Source organism: Lipomyces tetrasporus (assembly GCF_029532465.1).
Source record: "Lipomyces tetrasporus strain NRRL Y-64009 chromosome Unknown POJ06scaffold_3, whole genome shotgun sequence".
Classification (NCBI taxonomy): Eukaryota; Fungi; Ascomycota; class Lipomycetes; order Lipomycetales; family Lipomycetaceae; genus Lipomyces; species Lipomyces tetrasporus.
The window spans coordinates 1,706,663-1,725,554 of record NW_026611598.1 but is presented as its reverse complement, the minus strand read 5'-3'; the positions used below and the strand labels follow the sequence as shown (position 1 = coordinate 1,725,554).

At 50.7% G+C, this 18,892-nt stretch overlaps 7 protein-coding genes and 1 non-coding gene across 8 annotated transcripts; 5 read left to right on the top strand and 3 right to left on the bottom strand.

Moving 5' to 3' along the window:
- Window positions 1–1,701: 1,701 nt before the first annotated feature.
- POJ06DRAFT_266891 (complex proteins associated with Set1p component shg1-domain-containing protein) lies at window positions 1,702–2,228 on the bottom strand (the record flags this gene model as incomplete). Its single annotated transcript, XM_056189193.1, has 2 exons — window positions 1,702–2,028; window positions 2,091–2,228. 2 exons carry the CDS (start codon window positions 2,226–2,228, stop codon window positions 1,702–1,704), a joined length of 465 nt encoding a protein of 154 aa, XP_056045734.1.
- Window positions 2,229–2,336: 108 nt separating this feature from the next.
- POJ06DRAFT_220692 (DNA polymerase family A-domain-containing protein) lies at window positions 2,337–6,283 on the top strand. The gene is made up of 2 exons (XM_056185612.1): window positions 2,337–2,713; window positions 2,775–6,283. Exons 1-2 carry the CDS (start codon window positions 2,614–2,616, stop codon window positions 6,125–6,127), a joined length of 3,453 nt encoding a protein of 1,150 aa, XP_056045733.1. The 5' UTR covers window positions 2,337–2,613; the 3' UTR covers window positions 6,128–6,283.
- Window positions 6,284–6,966: 683 nt separating this feature from the next.
- POJ06DRAFT_249259 (uncharacterized protein) lies at window positions 6,967–8,135 on the bottom strand. The gene has a single exon (XM_056187146.1). It carries the CDS (start codon window positions 7,997–7,999, stop codon window positions 7,298–7,300), a length of 702 nt encoding a protein of 233 aa, XP_056045732.1. The 5' UTR covers window positions 8,000–8,135; the 3' UTR covers window positions 6,967–7,297.
- Window positions 8,136–9,375: 1,240 nt separating this feature from the next.
- Window positions 9,376–10,270, top strand: POJ06DRAFT_194741 (Frag1/DRAM/Sfk1 family-domain-containing protein; the record flags this gene model as incomplete). The annotated part of the gene is made up of 2 exons (XM_056184965.1): window positions 9,376–9,516; window positions 9,575–10,270. 2 exons carry the CDS (start codon window positions 9,376–9,378, stop codon window positions 10,268–10,270), a joined length of 837 nt encoding a protein of 278 aa, XP_056045731.1.
- A 539-nt stretch (window positions 10,271–10,809) lies between these two features.
- POJ06DRAFT_t29 lies at window positions 10,810–10,892 on the top strand. The gene has a single exon. It is a non-coding gene; the product is annotated as a tRNA-Leu (tRNA).
- Window positions 10,893–11,939: 1,047 nt separating this feature from the next.
- POJ06DRAFT_249255 (uncharacterized protein) lies at window positions 11,940–15,074 on the top strand. Its single transcript, XM_056187145.1, has 2 exons — window positions 11,940–12,479; window positions 12,539–15,074. Exons 1-2 carry the CDS (start codon window positions 12,080–12,082, stop codon window positions 14,818–14,820), a joined length of 2,682 nt encoding a protein of 893 aa, XP_056045730.1. The 5' UTR covers window positions 11,940–12,079; the 3' UTR covers window positions 14,821–15,074.
- Window positions 15,075–17,432, bottom strand: POJ06DRAFT_249254 (uncharacterized protein). The gene has a single exon (XM_056187144.1). The coding sequence runs from the start codon at window positions 16,967–16,969 to the stop codon at window positions 15,281–15,283; it is 1,689 nt and encodes a 562-aa protein (XP_056045729.1). The 5' UTR covers window positions 16,970–17,432; the 3' UTR covers window positions 15,075–15,280.
- Window positions 17,433–17,469: 37 nt separating this feature from the next.
- On the top strand, window positions 17,470–18,814 carry POJ06DRAFT_249250 (nucleophile aminohydrolase). Its single transcript, XM_056187143.1, has 7 exons — window positions 17,470–17,560; window positions 17,717–17,879; window positions 17,969–18,076; window positions 18,149–18,235; window positions 18,294–18,384; window positions 18,433–18,527; window positions 18,584–18,814. The coding sequence occupies exons 1-7, from the start codon at window positions 17,536–17,538 to the stop codon at window positions 18,630–18,632; spliced, it is 618 nt and encodes a 205-aa protein (XP_056045728.1). The 5' UTR covers window positions 17,470–17,535; the 3' UTR covers window positions 18,633–18,814.
- Window positions 18,815–18,892: the final 78 nt, after the last annotated feature.

The following is an 18,892-nucleotide window of genomic DNA, read 5'->3' as shown; positions in this document are numbered from 1 at the left end:
TGTACACATGAGTCAAGGCAATGATCTAGTACTCAGCGCACTGCACCTTAATATAGTTGCACCTGCTGGAAATGACCATATCATGCTCTACGGCCCCTAGCTTGTAGAGCGCCAAGATTCGCTAATCTGTCGGCATTCTCATTACCCATAACTCCAGAATGCCCAGCCACATACGTAAGCTTAACTCGCGCTCCACGTTGTTTGCGAACTTCAATTTCATCGAGAATCTGTTTGATCAAATCTGCGTTTTCTACTGGCTGTCCTTTTGCATTTCGCCATCCATTCTTCTTCCATTTGATGCTCCATTCGTCCACGCATTTAATCGAATATGTGGAATCTGTTCGAATCTCAATATGGCGGAACTTTGGTCCGTCTTTGACTGCAAGGAGGACAGCAGTTAGCTCTGCACGTTGATTTGTCTGCCGCTCGCCAGGCAGATAGGTTGAGACATTTTGGGGATCGTCGGGTCCGTAGTATACGCCAACGCCAGCCAATGCCCCAGAGTTACCATTATTAAGAGCACATCCGTCTGTGTAAATAATTTGAGATGGCTGGTCGAGTCCGTATTCCTCTGTAAACTCCTTGGGCCGTTGTGTTCGCACTCCTGCTCGCGGTGGTACCAAAACGGCATGCTGTCGTTTCTCTTGGTGATACCATTGATGTGCGTCTGCCCAGTTGTCGAATGCCTGGTAGACAGCACCGTCGTACCCCGCGACCTGTTCAACGAAGGTCTCGTAATTGTGATATATGCCTGGTTTATATCCGATAGCCACGACCCACCATTTACTTACTTCCATTACTTCGTACTTCTCAACCTCAGTGCAATACCACACATATGCATCCTCAAATGTTTTGAATGATTTGTACACAGCGCCGGGAAACTTGTCAACTTGCTCTTTGCATTCGTCCCACGTATAGAAGATTCCCCGCTGACGACCATGTACAACCGCGTAGCGTTTGCCTTTAGGAAGCTCGTTGTCTTCGAAGTCGGATAGGTCGTCACAGGATGATGATGAAAACCCCTCCATCCAGTCACGAGCCTTGTCGATATCGTCGAATACTTTCGCTTTTGAGTCATAGTATTCCTCGACCTGAAGCTTAGCGTCCTCGATCTGATCGTAGATACCGGGATTGAACCCTGGCCACTCATTTGTTAAATTCAATAAAGTGTCAGATTGCTAGCTAATCATGTAATACCTTCGCGAACGCAGAAATATTGGACTTTCCGAGGCATAGGTGATGCCGTTGATCTCGATATAGAGCGCACTTGAGCGACGAGGAATGGACGCACCTGACGGGACCAAATAATTAAATCCTGCAAACGCGATACCAACCAAACCACCTCTTCTTGCTGTAGGTTATTGGCTAGAGTGGGGTTAGATGTGATCAGGCTTGAAATGAGGACTATGACTGCAGGGTAATATGTCCCAAGCATTAATTCGATGCCACACGAGGAAGGTAGATGAACGGAACATCATGGACTATATTGAATATTTTCGCACTGTGCCGGCATATAGTATTGAAATGTATAGGAAGCGCGAAATACGGTAGATTACACAGAATACACTTCTACATATAACTAGTATTAATTAACACCCAGTTGGTTTTTTTTAGATACATCTAAATACAAAACAGAGACTTGTCCCAAACACCAAAATATGATACACCAATACAGTACATGACCTCATCATTTCCACCTAGTTAATATTCGTTCCCACTAGGACTGCTTTTCCCATTTGTTTCCGATTTCGTTGAATCCTTTTGAGGCTCGGTACCTGTCTCCGTTGCCTCCTTCAATTCACTGTATATCTGTTGGACCATATCCTCAAGTTTCTTCCTTAAGTCATCATTTCGTATAGAAACATGGTCGTCAATAAATTTGTTCACGTTTCCAAAAGCCTCAGATCTGTTAACTGAGCCTTCTAATAGCGCGGCAGCTTTTCCGCGGCTCCGAGTAGCCAGAGAAGTCGCAGATGAATTAGACTCAACCAGAGATTCGATAGCTGCTATAAGAGATTCATGTGTAGACTAGTCAAACATCATTAATTACCGATGTTCCTTGCCATCGCACCAATATTCAAGACACATACGTTTTCTTTGAAGTCGGTGAACAACGATTTCCGAAGCGAATCAAACAATCCCCGGCGTTTGAAAATCGTTAAAATCTCCTCTGTTGTCGCCGGGGCGCTTTGCTGGGATTTTGCTTGATTTGGCACCTGATCTGCCATTGCCTACCGCGCCTACTATTTTCCTGTATATTTCGAACAGCGAGGTGGACGGCCACAGGGGCTTCAAGAGAAAAGAGACCACTGATTGTATGTGGGGTGCCCAAATGACTCGTATAAACGCTAATCTAGTTTAGTCCTGGAAGACCGGGTAAAAACGACATCGACATCTCATCGGGCCCCCTGATCTCAATTTCCTGACCTCCTCCCGCGTGCCTACTAGTTACGTCGTGGGCCCTCCTACTGTTAGACGATCCTTCGGTTGCGTCAAATCTGTCAGACGGCTTCACGAAGTTTTGAGATTAGATAGATCAATCTTGCGTGCAGTAGCACAAAAGTACGAGTATTAGGACGGCCCTTCATGACTTGACTTCATTACTCTTCGCTTATGATAAAGCCCAGCACAAGTCGCCGCATATCGCGGTACCTGTCAAAGCAATGTACACGTCGACATGTGTGGACGGACAAATCAGGCTCAGCCGGCCACCGTATGTTGTGATCTGATTTTGCTTTCGTAGCTTAGATTAACCAATGATGTTCGCGAGACAGGTGGTACACATGACTATCGTCGATATACGTTGACCAACGATGCCGGCCAAGACTTCCTGCAGTCGCCAGATATTTCACAGGATAGCTTTTTGTCGGAATTGGCATGGCAGAAGCGCATGGATCCGCTCTTGGATGATTTCATGATCGACAGGCTGGCAGAGAGGATAGAGGCCGAAGAAAAGCACAAAAAGTCAGCCAGCGCGCCGAAACGAAAACGAGCACGGAAGCTCAAGGCCAATGTCGAAATAGATCTAAAATCTTTGTCAAAAGCGGAAGCCGAAGAAAAGAAAGTCCCAAAAGCTGATCCAACCGGCGAGCAGCGATTCAATGAGGTCGGCATTCAACAGTTGGCAAACTCATTGCATCGTCAGCTGTTTCCGAATGGTCCGACTGCGCCGTATCCGGACTTAGTCAAATTGTCAAGACAGCATCTGGAGCAGCATGAGTTACTAGGAAAGCAGACTGATACACAACCGCCGCTGACGATGGACCTGCCACCGTTACAAGGGCAAAGCTTGGATGAGCATTTTCATCGAGTCGGAATGCACGTTGCTGAACCCTATTTGAACATGTCGAAAGAATTTGCAAGACTAAATGCTATTCCGCCAATGCCAGAAAGGTGGGTTATTAGGTCAGGGTGGACAAAATATGAAGCAAGCAAGAAACCGGTCAAGGTTTCCCACCCAGATGCAGACTGTTTGGTATTTGACACAGAAGTGATATATAAGGAGTCACCGTTTGCGGTTATGGCGACTGCAGTGTCGAAGGACGCATGGTATTGCTGGATATCACCATGGCTATTGGAGGAATCGGAGAACGACAGGCACCTCATTCCGCTTGGCACGCACTCTTCACCGAAGGTCATTGTTGGCCACAATGTGGGATATGATAGAGTGCGAGTAAAGGAGGAATACAACTTTCGCGCGTCGAAGGCAATGTTTTTGGATACTATGTCTCTCCATGTTGCAACCAACGGCATGTGCAGTCAGCAACGACCAACTTGGATAAAATACCAGAAAAGACTGGCCATGATTGACAAGTTTATCGACACGTCGACGGACATGGAGATGCAGGATAACCTTAGTCAGCTCAAAGAAGAAGAGACGGGCGAACCATGGCTGCGAAGGAGCGCGGTCAACGGCCTTGCAGACGTTGCCAAATTTCATTGTAATATTGACGCCGACAAAGCCGAACGAGATTACTTCGGAATCCTCGATCGGCAGGGTATCCGCGATATGATTCAAAATCTGATAAACTACTGCGCACGTGATGTGCGGACAACATATCTGGTGTACCAGAAGGTACTGCCGTCGTTTCTGGAGGTGTGCCCTCATCCGGTTTCGTTTGCAGCTTTGCGGCATCTTGCGTCGGTCTTTCTGCCGGTCGACCGCACATGGAATGACTACGTCGCAAATGCGGAGAATAAATACCAAGAACTTTTGTCCGAAGTGGAGACGCGTCTGAAAGCCCTGGTGGAGCAGGCCGTTACTCAGAGAGACAATCCAGAGCAGAAGTACAAGCAAGACCCATGGCTCAAGCAACTAGACTGGACAATCAAGGAAGTCCGGATGGTGAAGCCGAAAAGAAAAGGCGAAGTACCGCGACTCGCGAAGAACCAGAAATTGCCGGGATATCCAGAGTGGTACAAAACGCTGTTCGCAACAGCGGACTCGGAAATGAATGTATCTGTCCGGACAAGGATCGCGCCGCTCATGTTCCGACTTTCGTGGGATGGTCATCCACTTGTGTGGACGGACGCGCACGGCTGGACGTTCCGTGTGCAAAAGGACGAAGCAGAGCAGTATCTTAGCAAGAATTTCTGCAAATGCGATGTGTCGGCAGAAGACAAGCTGCATCTTCAGGATGACAATGACGGGGTGTACTTCAAGGTTCCGCACAAGGAAGGTCCGTCCGCACGATGCGCATCACCACTAGCCAAGGGATATCTACAGCATTTCGAGTCTGGCGTGTTGTCATCCGAGTATTCTTATGCGCGTGAAGCGTTGGAAATGAATGCCGCGTGCTCATACTGGATCAGTGCGCGGGAGCGAATTTCATCGCAGGTAACTGTGTGGAAAGAAGATACGAATCTCGGCATAAGCCCTTCGTCGGCGGAAGAAAAGGGCCTCGGCATGATCCTACCGACCATCATTCCCATGGGCACGATAACGCGCCGGGCAGTAGAAGCTACGTGGTTGACGGCGAGCAATGCGAAGAAGAACCGCGTGGGCTCGGAATTGAAGGCCATGATCCGCGCACCGGAAGGGTACAAATTTGTTGGCGCGGACGTCGATTCTGAGGAGCTTTGGATCGCGAGCTTGGTTGGTGATTCGCAGTTTGGGATTCATGGCGGGACCGCGATCGGGTGGATGACGCTGGAAGGCACGAAATCTCTCGGCACCGATCTACATTCAAAAACGGCTAGTATTTTAAATATCTCAAGAAATGACGCGAAGGTGTTCAATTACGGCCGTATATACGGTGCGGGTTTGAAGTTTGCGATTCAGCTTCTACGGCAGTTTAATCCCACGATCTCGGATGCTGATGCTAACAAAACGGCGACAATGCTATACGAGTCGACCAAAGGCGCGAAAGCAAAGCGAGCGCCAAAGAAGTTCCGACGGGGTCCATTTTGGTTTGGTGGTACAGAATCGCTTATGTTCAACAAGCTGGAAGAAATTGCCAACCAGGAGATCCCGCGCACGCCGGTGCTTGGGTGCGCAATTACCGAGGCGCTCATGCAGACTAATCTAGAGAGCTCGTTGTTTATGACATCGAGAATCAACTGGGCGATTCAGTCTAGCGGTGTCGACTACCTACACCTCCTGATTGTGGCGATGGATTACCTGATCGAGCGGTTCAAGCTGGACGCCCGATTGTGCATTACTGTGCACGACGAAATTCGGTACCTAGTCAAGGACAAGGACCGGTACAAGGTAGCCATGGCGCTGCAGATCAGCAATCTCTGGACCCGGGCGATGTTCTGCGAGCAGCTCGGCATACATGACATCCCGCAGTCGTGCGCGTTCTTCTCCGCCATCGACATTGACCACGTCATTCGCAAGGAAGTCGACATGCCGTGCGTGACGCCGTCCCACCCGACAGCAATCGCTACTGGCGAATCGCTCGACATCACGACGTTACTCAGCCAGACTGGGGCAAAGCTGAAAACGAAGAAAGACGTCGATCTGTCGCACTGGGAGTATACGCCGCGCACGCCGGTATTCGACCAGATGGAGCAGCATCAGCAGTTGTTAGTCAGACAGTTGAAGGACAACGCGCCGATTCCGAGTAGTGATTTGAGTTATTTGAGTGCACAAATCAGTAAAGACGGAAAGCCGACGTATAGATAGCTGTGGTTTAATTTTTTTTGCCATTCAATTCTGTTCGTCATTGTTTGGGGGGGAGGGGCCTGTTTTGAATTTGCTCGGTTGTACATTAGACGTTTCGGTGTGCGGTGTGTAAATAAATTAGATTTCAGGCAATTGCTGTCTTCCGACTTGACGATGATGAAACTTCTGGCCGGCACTTGCGTCAGCCCGAGTGGCAGTAGTTGGTCAAGCTGTGCACAGGGAATGTGGAGACGCTTGCTTGTAAGATTACTCGAAGAATTGGCAATAATAGATGATTATTGCTCATGTACACGTCAAGTTATTAGGCCATAACCTGGGAATCGTGATATCGGACCAGCCGCAACCGTTTTAATAGTCTTTCGTACGTTGGAATATCTAACGCTTAGTAATATTCAATTGGCCGCCCGGATAATTAATCGTATAATGTAGCCCATCCCTGCGTTCATGTGACTCAACACCCCCCCCACCCCCGTTTTGGAGCTCGCGTAAGCAGAGTACTTGAGGAATAATGCGTGCCTGCCCGCACCGTCGCCGGGCGAATCATCATTTCCAATGCGATCCAGATCGTGCTCAGAGTCGATCCGACGACGAGAAAGACCAAAAAAAAAAAAAGTAACGTGGCCTGGATGCATGTAAAGCTTATGAAGTTTTTATTCGGCCGGCGGGCGTCTGGAGGGGCGTGAGCGAATGCAGCGGGGTTTTGAGTCAGATGACGATTAGCTGGACATTCTTTGTCTGATTTTCCTGAAACGACGGCGGATGATGCAAGCGATTAAGTCGTCGCGTTTCAGCCCGGCGCCGGACTCTGAGACAGGATGCTACGAAAGACAAAAAAAAAACAAATGAAAAGAATGACAACAATTTATATTATCATGAGTGACTCGTTTAAGCGAAAGAATTGGAAACAATAAAAGCAAAACTCCACGATGCCCATTCCCATCCCTATTTAACCGTTTACGAAAACCACAAACTAATAATCGAAACTAAACTCCAAAGTCCAAAGCCAGCAACGCAGAACAGCAGCCAAATATAAGCGCAAATCATAACCCAATCCTGTAGCTATTCTTTTCATGCACCGATAGTCCGAACCCAAGTTCCATTTTTGCAGATGCTAAGCAAGAAATCATATGTACGTACGATATATACAAATTTTTCCGCTTTATAATTGGTTCAAAACGACACTTCGCCTTGAAGGATTCGCTCACCGGTCGGTGACGGCGGCCGCGCAAACCCCCCTGATAGCCGCCGATCGCGGGGTCGGGTCTCGTTGTTCGCGGCTGGACGTGAGTCGTCGACTGCAGAATCGTTGGTGTTATCCTGGGGCCGGAATCGGACGGCGATAGATTGGCGCCTGTGGTGGTGGTGGTCGCAGACGACGTAGCCTGGGGCGACAGACGACGTCGGTGACTGGTTTGGAGACGTCGGTCCCGCGGACGACGGTGGTGACGGCGGGAATCCACGCGGCTGGGCCGGTTTGGCGGTGCCAGCGCCAGCGGCGCTGGCCAGACTGAAGTTGGCGGCAAACGGGTACTGAAACCGTTGGAAGCCGGCCGGGCTGTGCTGGTCGGGGGAGCAGCCATAGAGGCTCGGCGAGAACTGCATGACGCCGGCATTGGTGGTAGTTGCCCGTCGGTTGTCGATGCGGAAGGATGGGCCGGGTTGGGGTGGAGAGTTTGGCGGCGGCCAGCAGGGGAGCGAAGCGCGTCTGTGGATCTGGGTCGGCGAAATGATCGCACCTTGGGTGAGGGCGGTCTTGGAACCGGTCGGGATTGGGATCGGGATCGGCATTGACTTCTTCGAGGAAGGTGACGACGGGGATGACCGAGGTGGCGACGGGGACGACGACGACATGTTTGAATTGGTATTCTGCATTATTATGATGGCAAGGCAGCAAGCAGAGTACGACTTAGCGATTGGAGAGTGGAAGATAACGCAGAAACAGAGCGAGCGGGCGGAGAGAGATTATATATAAGAATGGGTTAGATATTATTGTATTGGACGATCGGGTCGCACGCGGGGCGAGAGCAAGGCGAGGAACGCGGAGAGCGCGTGCATGAATGAGGTTTATTTCCACCAAACGACAGCGTGATCAAGTGCGGCGGCGGCGTGATCTGCCAAGTCCGTGGGCGGTCTGCGTCGGTGGGTGTGGAACCCTGGCGCCCATAGTGAAGCTGAAGGCCAATGGCAGCAAGCGCCGACTGCAGACACACCGCTGCGGCCTAACTAAAGTTATCTACCACCGTAGCCGAGCACTCAACGCGCGCGCGCACACAAACTCAATTGCTCTGACGTGACCCCGTGCCAAATACTTACTCAATCCGGAGATCGTAGCCATTTCACTAGATGGTCTACTACTAATTGCACCGAGCGTGGTCCGTTCAAGCAATCAGTAGCTAGTGCAGACGATCAATAAATTACTATGTTACCCCCGGGGGGGAAACCCTGCTGTTTGCGATCTCGGCACCGTTCCCCGCAAAACTGCGATGCGGCTTCCCCTGTCGTCGACTCGCAAAACGGCTTTGTCGCGGCCCCGTCACACAAGTCACGTGATGGCCGGGTAACAGCATCAAATGCCATGACGTCAGATTGCCTGGCCGGGATTTTGTTTTGTCCGGTAGCCGGTGGCTTATTCATGTTAATTATTAGGGCACTCGGCAGACGTGTTGCCGGGTCGAGCCGGGCTTACGACGTCTGCGCCGAGCAAACCAACTTCTCCCACATCATCAACCTCAACTAGTAGCATCATCCTTCATTTGGAATTGTCGTTCCGCGTCACGTTGCGCACAACAACTACTATATCATTGAAACCCGCCGGAATTCCGAGTGTGGAGATTTGCGCATGCCGACATTTCCGGGCACGCGACTGGCACGCGAGCTCAGTGTAGACCACAAGTTCGCCGAGAATTGTCAGCCTATGACTAGGTTTTGTCGTCGTACTTCTGGCGCACCGTAGACTTGTTTAACTGCCACACCGCCGCCGCCCGTGCTGATCCGCTAACTCTTTGCCGTTGCTGACTTATCCTGCAGGGTCCAACAACGTCGTCGTCGGCCAAGCTTAACCGCGCCACTCCGCGCACTAGGATAACAAGGACGTCGGGTCTGATAAATCCTTCCTGCTCACCCGACTTGCCTCTGTTTTCTTTACCATCTGCCATATAAATCGCATCGCGCGGTCGCGTTCCCAAACAGCTGATCCCCTATTCTGCTACTTCGTCCACCCTGGATACACCGGCTGAACCGGCTTCACGATGGGAGACGAAAAGGGACCGAATAAGTCGACGTTCTCTATCCTCGAGCATTTTCGGTTTTACTGGATTCTTCCGCTGGCGTCACTGATCGTCTGGTGGGCCATGCTGGTTACGTTAATGGGAGTTTGGGCCAGCGACGGGGTAGGTATTTTCGACATCCCTAGAGACGTGACTGGACCTTGCTGATCTTCTGCCACAGCATCGCCGCTACCCGGGACAGGACGCAGACTCCCACCTCCCCTACATTTCGGACATTGGGGCGTCAGGAGTCAAGCCGTTGTTCATCGCTGGCGACGCAGTTCAAGGCACGCTCTTTGTTCTGGCGCTCATATCTGAGCGGTACCTTCGCCACAAGGGCCGTCTCGAGCGCAACAGATACAAGGCCGAGAAAATAATGTCGACGTTCGCAATCATCTTCGCGATAATAGGCCAAATCGGATTGGTCCTGCTCTCGATCCTCGACACTGACCGACACCACCACGCCCACGTCATCTGTCTCGGCATTTTCGTGGTCGGCATAGGCATTGCGTCGGCGTGCTCGTTTTGCGAATTTGCGATGCTGCGCAAGAAGTACTACGAAGTTCGTTGGCTCCGGTTCTCGTACATTGCCAAACTGGCCTGGTTCATTGTCGCGCTTGGCCTGGCAATCGCGTTTTTGGCGCTCTTGCGCGGCTCGAACCCGAATCCAGGCGCCATTGTCGAATGGACGCTGGCATACTGGTACGGGCTGTTCAGCATCATCCTCGTGTTTGATCTCCTTCCCGCGTCAAAGCGATCTCAGCAGCGGGAGCGGACAGGCGGTTATTTGTTCGGCCTCGATGTTGGCGCCGCCAACAACACCGGGCCCTCCGTCGAGGTGAGCCGCATATTGGGAAACGGCAGCGACTCAGAATAGAGGCAATTCCGACCCGGTCGTGCTCTGATAATGTTACCTTACTCCCTATCTATCGTAAGCCGCATGTATATATAACACCGTCTACATGTTTTGCAAAGTTTCGGGTTGCATCATTGGAAATAACGTTCCACATTTTTGGCGTTTATTTTATTATTGATGGGATTTATTCGGTGCATTTAGCAATTGTCGGCTATATTAGCTGGTGGTCATTTATTACCAATGAATGTATTATGACTTTACGGTTCTGTATATACGCGATATCTAATGTTGCCTGCACTTTTTCATTTTCTTGTCAGGTTTTCGGGGGAACAAAGACAAGTCACCAAATTTTTTAACTTCGACCCTCTTATTGGCGGTAAAACCAAAACTCCTCAATGACCGAAACATCCCATTATCCTCTTTCATCGCATAAACTACAAAGAAAATAACGATTTAACAATTGGAAAATGAACCCGATAAAAAGTCCTGGGTTAGGGCTGCACTAGCCTATATTAACTAGCGCAGGCAGCGTAGCACAGAAGAAGTTCTTGTCTTCGCAAGGCAATCTGGCCGAGTTGGTCTAAGGCGTGAGATTAAGGTTCTCATCTCTTCGGAGGCCTGGGTTCGAATCCCAGGGTTGTCACCATTTTTTTTTTTGGCTTTTGGTGTCGCAATTCACTTCAGAGGTATTGAGCTGGCTTCTTATAGACTGTCAAGTGTCCAGTCGGAACTTGATCTTGAAGCTAGACGACTGGTCTTGTCGACCGTCATCTTGGTAGAGTTTTTCGTACGGAGGAATAATTGAACTTTGTGTTCAGGGTATTAATCACGAGTTCGAAAGCTGCTTCGTTGTTCGCGTCTCGGGTTGGCATCGAACTCGCCCGGGAAATACGTCATTAAATATGTACTGCAGGTATGACAACTGGATGGTTTGGTCGATGGCGTTGTGATAGCACTAATGAGCGCTCTGGAGTGAGACAATCCCGAATCGCCAAAGTCGTCGGCCCCTGCGTCCTTGCCGACGTCCTTTTTTTTTCCAGTAAGACGGTAAGTAATATGTACTAATTTTCAGAGCTGGAGCTCTGTGCTCCCCAGGCTATCCCGAAATGCGAATTGATAGAACAATGGCCAAGGTCGCGATCATTATCCCCAGTGGACTCAGCCGCAGTCTTGCCGTACGTTACACTTGCTGGTAAAAATCGTCATCACACTCAGTGAGGCACTGCCAGATTGCCGGTCTGCACATCTTGTTCGTCTGTTCCGCCTGTGTCGCCACAGCGCTCCTGATATCGCCTTTGGTTACCTGGATGGAATATCGGGTATGCGAAGTCCAGAGTTAAGATTTCGATGCCGGGCCCGACCTTGCGTCATTCCGCATCAAACGCTTGTGTGTGCTCTCCTGGGGATGCTATGGAGGAATATTAGCCCTAACCCCACAAAACCGATGTACTAGTTACAGCGAATTTGTGCCGCTGAATATTAAAATGTAAGAGCCAGAAAATCAACTGTGCCACTATATATATATATATGCTGCCGATCATGACTCGCTAGACTCCTTACAAAAGGGTTTGGTTTGGTTAAACAGCCAAGGATGTGGTTTGCTGGCTAAAATTGCGCCTTCGCCAAATAACACCAAGAAATCCATGGGCTGGATCAGCGATGGCCCTGCGTCTGTCGAGACTTTGTCAGGCGCCGCGCCGATCGCTGGGTTGAGCCTGAGGTAATGCTCAGTTAGTCTAATTAAATCCCCAGATTTCCCACTCCGTAGGATGCTCTAGTCCAACTCGCTCTTTCTTTCTCTCATATTCATTTCTGTCTCTCCAATCCGCAATGCTAGCCACAGGTCCGAATCGTTCAAACGCAACCCAAGAGTGGGTCAACTCGACCACGCCGCCCGCCCGGCGCCCGTCTGCCAACAGACTACCGTCAACCGAGCTCACGACGGACGACCAGCTTCGCAACAGCGCCGCGTCGGCCGCGATTGTTTCCACATCTCAGTCGGCGAGCATGCCTTCCACGTCTTCGGGAAAGCGCGCGTCCGGGAAGCACATGCACGGCAGTTCGCGAGGTAGTAATGCCAGCGAAGGGCCGCAGTCCATGACGTCGTCCAGCAGCAAAGACCTCGCGGCAGCGGGGGCAAAGACGTCGCTGAGGACTCCGCGGGCGCGGTACGCCAATCCGACTGACTTGCCCAGCCATCCTATTGTCGGTGTCGATTTGTCTGCCTCGAGTAAGTCGAATACTATGCGATTAACCGCCCAACCATGGCGAGAGCTAACAGCGAGCCAGACAAGGCTGCCGTGCTAGCGCGCAATGCCGAGGTAAAGTCAATGTGGAAGCCAACCGGAACATCGTCCACCGCTGCATCCGCCGCCATGCTCGCGCACTCGTCGCCCAAGAGCCCCGAGATCTGGAAGCCGGATCCGTCACTTTCTGCCGGCCTCGCAGCGATCCTGTCCAAAGATCCAAAGTACACCATCACGTCGCAGACTGGCAGTGGTACAAAATCGCAAATGTCGAGTTCGCAGCCGTCTCGTCTGTCGGCCGCTGCCGCACAGAAACAGTACGCTGCCAGCCGGCCGAACCAGCCAGGACACCACACGCCGCCATTATCACCCAAGATGGATGCCGTCGGTGCAGGCAAGTACGCAATGGGTCACGCACCTTCGGCAGTAGTGTCTGCACCCCAGTCCCAAGAATCTTATTCGCTGTCCGCCTCGGCTGCGCGCAACGTACCACCGACACCGCCCTCGCCCGTCGAAGTTGATGACTCCCAACTAAGCCGCGGTGCAGCAGGCACTGCTCTCTACGGCAAACAGCCCCGCCCGTCCCACGCCGAGTCTGCGGCCACGCCGTTGATTCAGGTCGGTAGCATGGCAGCTCTGGAGCACGCAGCTAAACGGGCGGCCGCCGCCCGCCTGTCGAAAATCGGCGAACCGCAGCCTGCCTACATCCTCCCGCCGTCACCACGCACAAGCACTCATCGTCCGGTGACAGCGGTCAGCGGCGCCGAGTCCGCGAGCCGAAGAGTGCAACTCGAGCACCAGGCCCAGGTCGACCGCGCCCTGCGTGAGAACGACAAGTCCGACGCCGCAACGAGGCACGAGATGCTGCTTGGCGCCGCGCAGCGGAATGTGCAGGCGAAGCTCGTTGCAATGGACAAGGAGGTCGCGACGGCATCTTTGTTTGGGAATAAAGAGTTTAACGCCATGGCGCTTGCCGTGGCCGAGCAGGAATTTAAAGGCAAACAAACGGCTGATCAGGGCAAGTTTGACGTGGGCGGAGGGGTGCTTCTGACTCGAGAAGAGGTGCACGAGATCGCCCAGAGACATGTTCAACCTGTTTTGGCAGAGTTGAATGAAAAGGCGTTTGAGCAGCGTGAGAGGGATGAAATTGCTAGGCAGGAGAAGGAGCAGATAAAGGCAGAGAAAGCCGAAGAGAAAGCTCGCAAGAAAGAAGAGAAGGCGGAAAAGAAGATGCGCAAAGAGGTTGAGAAGCAGATTCGGAAAGAAGGGAAAGAGGAAGAGAAGCAGCGAAAGCGGGAGGAAAAGCAGCGAAAGAAAGAGGAAAGAGACCACGAGAAGGAGCTTAAACTACTTAACAAGGAAGACAAGAAGAAGGAGAAGAAGGCCAAGCGTGCATCAGCGACTCTCGCCGAGATCTCCGCGGCTGTGGCCGTTCCTATCGCGCCTGTTGGCGTCGGTGAGGTTTCAACGCCAGCTGCACCTACCGAGCACGTTAATGTTGCCGGCGAGGCCCCAACCGGTCCGACCGTCGAGCCCGGCTACTATGCGACACAACAGCCGAGTGGTGAGGGGTACGAGACTCCCATTGAGGGATGCACCACTGCCGCGCCCCCGATGCAAAGGCCGTGTGATGAGGGGTACGAGACTCCCATTGAAGCGTGCCCCACTAGCGCTACAACCGCCGTGCCAGAGTCGAGCGGCGAGGGGTACGAGACTCCAATCGAGGGATGTACCGCTGCTGTAACCGCGGCTCCCGTCTCCGAATCTACTGGTCTCGAATCTGCGATCCCGGCTTTCCCGGACTCGTCGTTCCGAACTGAGGGATACGAGACTCCCATTGAGGCATGCCCGACTACAGCTGCTGCAACCGTTCCGGAAGTTGGGTGCCTCCAGACCGTAAGCACCCAGCCCGCGTTCCCGGAGTCTCCAGTCCGAGACTCGGCATTCCGTGAAGAAGGGTACGAGACACCCATTGACGCATGCCCCGCTGCAGGTCCGGCAGCGGTACCTCTCTCCGAACCTTCTGGCCTGGAGTCTGCGACCCTATTCCCAGACTCACCTGTCCCGGAATGTTCGTTCCCCGGTTCCTCAGTCCGCGGCACAGATGCGGAAGAGCCCTCCAGCGCGGCAACAGAAGAAGATGGTTTCGCTAGTCAGGAGACAGATGAGCCTGAAGTCGAGGACGACATTGAAACAGGGTACGAGTATGTCCGACCAGAGGACATCGTTGACGAAACTTCCGAGCGAGAGGAAGTCGACGAGCCGAACGGAGGTGCTTCTACCCTCGGTTGGAAGCCGAAGGAAACGATCAACCGGGCCCTATAACGTGCTTCTATGTGCAGAGAATAAATAAAGTAATGTAAATTTAACTGTCCTTTTACTTAATTTGGCCTAGTTTGTTTTTCTTTCGTTTGTAACTATACTGGAATGCCATGGTACATTGCTTCATCATTTATGCTTTTATTCAGTGTATTATATGTTTTTATGGCGACGTTGCGTTTGTCATTATGTCGTTCTGTTATCAATCGCGTGTATCACTACTAAGGTGTCTATTTCTGGGATTGATTCTTGGAGATGGAAAATATATGAATTATTATATTAAAGTTAACTTACTGTAAAATTTTTCCCACTAAAATTACAACATTCACATAATACATGACGCCGATGTGAGAATTAGAACGCGAACACAACCAGCCAAACGAACACCATAAGCCAAACGCAAAGTAAACATGACAAATCAAAACGGTCACCTGGCCATACCCATTTTCCCAAGATACTGCAATTTTCATACCCAGTCCTCCTCCGGCCTGATACTGCGTGTCGGTGGCACCGTGCCAATATCCATCTCTCGAATCCACCGCAATCCGTTTTCGGTGACATCCGGCGATCCGACCGCGACCAGCGTTTTCAAGTTGGACTTCTTCAGATTGAGAAACTCGCGGAGCCCGTTATCAGTCACGCTAGTGCCTGACAGATCGAGGTACTCGAGATAGGGTAGATCAGCGATCGCAGCGACGTCGCCGTCGCTTACTGAACTGTTCTTGCTGAGTTTCAGGCACCGCAAGTTCGGGCACAAAAGAACAATGTGCTCCATGAGCTCGGACAGATACTTCCCAAATTCCAAACGAAGACATGATTGCAAAATAAGCGTAGTGAGTTTGTCCTTGTTGCACAGGGTCAGAAGTCCGATTAACAGATTGTTCGTCAACACTGCACCGCAACTGGACATGTCCAGAACCTCGATTCCTTTATACTGCTCGTGAATTTTCTCCAGTCCATGTGCAGACACGGCGTCTGCAGCCGGACCTAAATCGGGCCCGTTCAACATACTGTTCGACAGGTCCACCGCGCCGAATCCTGCCCCCCTCAGAACCAGTCGCCGACAAGTTGGGGGAATAAACGGCACGATCCACATTTTCGTGTACGAGAAGTCCAACTCGACGAGGTTTCGTGACCGGCGCATATCTACTCTGTGCACGAAATCACGCCGGGGATATCGACTTGGCCTGATATTCACGCCCTTGCATGTTAGCACCTCAAGTTTTGGCATCCATGTCGGGATAATATCCAAGCAGTATTGGTCCAGATCCTGTTCGCGTTCATGACCTTTCGGGATCCCCCCAATTCGAAACTCAAGCAACTCGGGAAACGCAATTAAAGATTCAGATTTAGGAGCCCCATACAACCAGTGCGGAACCTCGAGTCGTCGGCGAGCTTCATAGTCTGATCCGCATATCAGGATTCGCAGGTTGGGAAACAGTGGCTCAGAACGTTTAGTCCTGATGAACGCAAACAGCATTGGGATCGCGTGAGCAGATATATGCAGTTCTTCTAATCGGTCTAAAGCTGTTGTGTCGTTAATTCCAGACTCACTCCACTGTCGAATGACAAAGTACAAATTGTCGATCGCGAGACCGCGCAAGGACCACAGATTCGCCGTAGCCGCACCAATTAGCGCTTTCTGATAGGTAGTGCCGATTGCAGTTGACGGTGTTTCGGTAAGGAGTCGCAAGCGCTGGTTTATTACCATATTCTTAAGACGCAGATACGACTTGTCCAGTAATGTCTCGTGCAGGAAAATCATGGCCCGGAGTGTACCGTAGTGGGCGTTCTTGGTCGAATGGCACGGGTACAACACAGACGTCGTCAAGCCTCTGGATTTATGAATGCATGACAGTAATAGATCCGGCGTAACTCTGTCGAGATCGTATCTGCGGAAATCCAAATACTTGTACGTAGCGGGGTTGTTATCGACAAACTCCGATACAGCGAAGTACCAGGATTTGCTAACGGACAGTAACGAGCAGACTAGGGGATATGAGACATATTCAAGAATCTTCTCAAAGACCTCTGGAGGCAGGTATTTCACGGGATCGATTCGAGACGCATGGTCCTTCAGGGCAGTCATTAGCCTGTCGGGGCCCCCTACAAGGTCTGCCGGTCGAGGATGCTCGCAGCTAGGCAAATTGTTCATCCGTAAATTTGGGAACCAAAAAATAGCGCCTTTGCATCCTCTCAGTATTTCACAATACCATTGGCCGCTTGGCGTAGGCTAGATATCGAAGCTTGTGCAAGCTGTACCAGGCTTGAGCGGGGTATCCTCGCCCTTCTCACCACCAGTGCTTCAAACGATTAACTCGGCTGATCTCAATATCAGTGAGACTTGAGAAGGCCGAGGAGAAGGCCGAGCCTTGTACGCACCAATCAGTGTCCGGCTACAACGAACTAGACTGATCCGTAATTGAGAGCCTCAATATCCGAATTCCGACCCACTGAGATACCTGCTACTCATATTCGTAATGGTAATAGCGTGTCTGCAGTCTGGACTTTCGCCCTCGTAATCGCATTGAGTGACATAACGTGCGGCTCATGGCCTCTGCACAGTGACAGATATAGCCTTAAACGCGAAACTGATTCTCCAGATACGCGAACTGGGTTTCAAGCTTCCATCGATCAATCGTAGCCTTCGACTACACCTGAGCGATCAAGGTAATACTAGTCAACGACTAACTTATCCATTTGAATGATCAAACAATAGTCATGTCCGATCCATCATCAATTAACGGTATGATTTGCTTTTTCACTACGCTGATACGATACGTGCGGATACACCAGATCAGTCATTCTTCTGTCATCATGAGTGTCAGCCGCGGGTACCACTATTAGCCTCGATTCGTTGTCCATTTATATATAGAGCAGATCTAACATAGTGAGAATTCAGGTGGCTCTGTTGTTGCCATGGTCGGCAAAGACTGCGTCGCAATCGGTTGCGATATGCGTCTCGGCATGCAAGCGCTGACAGTCTCCAACGACTTCCCGAAGATCTTCCAATTCAACAATGCATTTCTCGGACTAACCGGACTTGCTACTGATGTTATCACTTTGTACGCATAATCGTTTTTGCACTGTGATTACAAGGAGTAATGATTGTGAATTACGGTTATGCAGGTGCTAATTCGTGGATGACGTCTAGGTCCGAAGTGTTTCGATATAAAGTCAACCTCTACAATCTCCGAGAAGAGCGAAAAATCGAGCCAGAAACGTTTGCGAATTTGGTGTCATCCTCTCTATATGAAAAGCGGTATGTTTGTGTGTTGTGGTTGTGGATGTTAACTGGTGATGGGAACTTGCTGACTCCGGGTGGCCGGAGCAGATTCGGACCATATTTCGTCGGCCCAGTCGTTGCAGGAATAAACTCGAAAAGTGGGAAGCCATACATCTGTGGCTTTGATTTGATCGGGTAAGTGTTTTATCAAAACTTGCAGCGCATAGAAGAACTAGCCTAACTGTTATCAAAGATGCATCAATTTTGCTAAGGACTTTGTCGTCGGTGGAACGTCAAGCGAACAATTATTCGGCATGTGTGAGAGTTTATGGGAGCCTGACTTGGTACGTGCTAGTATCGTCGGGACCATGAGGGAGTGCTGACCCGACTAGGAACCGGATGATTTGTTTGAGACTATATCGCAATCCCTACTGAATGCTCAAGATCGAGATGCCTTGAGTGGCTGGGGTGCAATTGTGTATATCATGTGCGTACCTTTGAGTTCCATATTTTTCGATGAGACTGTGCTGATGCCGCGTATAGAACTAAGGACAAGGTGGTTAAGCGGTTGCTGAAGACTCGGCAAGATTAACTGGCTGTGACTTGCTGTGCAGTTTGAGCGGCAAATGGAATTGCTTCGTTACAAGTGATTGGATTGCATGAGTTATGTTAATGGGTTCTTTGTAAGTGTAGATGTTTAAAGGCTAGCATAATAAAATATCGTTGGTTCCCTGGCCAAGGATATAATCGTTGCTATAATATTACTTATAATTCTGGCTTTGTTATGGCAGTACTCCTCCTACGTCGCCATTCTTGCAATGCCTCCTAACGGTCGTAATTCACATGAATGTA

What these genes read in the sequence shown, in the direction of transcription:
- POJ06DRAFT_249254 (XM_056187144.1), bottom strand. Translation starts at nt 16,969, where the DNA reads ATGAACAATTTGCCTAGCTGCGAGCATCCTCGACCGGCAGACCTTGTA.
- POJ06DRAFT_249255 (XM_056187145.1), top strand. Translation starts at nt 12,080, where the DNA reads ATGCTAGCCACAGGTCCGAATCGTTCAAACGCAACCCAAGAGTGGGTC. An exon ending in TGTCGATTTGTCTGCCTCGA is followed by an intron (nt 12,480 to 12,538) that starts GTAAGTCGAATA and finishes ACAGCGAGCCAG; the next exon opens with ACAAGGCTGCCGTGCTAGCG.
- POJ06DRAFT_249250 (XM_056187143.1), top strand. Translation starts at nt 17,536, where the DNA reads ATGTCCGATCCATCATCAATTAACG. An exon ending in TGTGGCTTTGATTTGATCGG is followed by an intron (nt 18,236 to 18,293) that starts GTAAGTGTTTTA and finishes CTGTTATCAAAG; the next exon opens with ATGCATCAATTTTGCTAAGG. An exon ending in GTTTATGGGAGCCTGACTTG is followed by an intron (nt 18,385 to 18,432) that starts GTACGTGCTAGT and finishes TGACCCGACTAG; the next exon opens with GAACCGGATGATTTGTTTGA.
- POJ06DRAFT_249259 (XM_056187146.1), bottom strand. Translation starts at nt 7,999, where the DNA reads ATGCAGAATACCAATTCAAACATGTCGTCGTCGTCCCCGTCGCCACCT.
- POJ06DRAFT_220692 (XM_056185612.1), top strand. Translation starts at nt 2,614, where the DNA reads ATGATAAAGCCCAGCACAAGTCGCCGCATATCGCGGTACCTGTCAAAG. An exon ending in ATCAGGCTCAGCCGGCCACC is followed by an intron (nt 2,714 to 2,774) that starts GTATGTTGTGAT and finishes TTCGCGAGACAG; the next exon opens with GTGGTACACATGACTATCGT.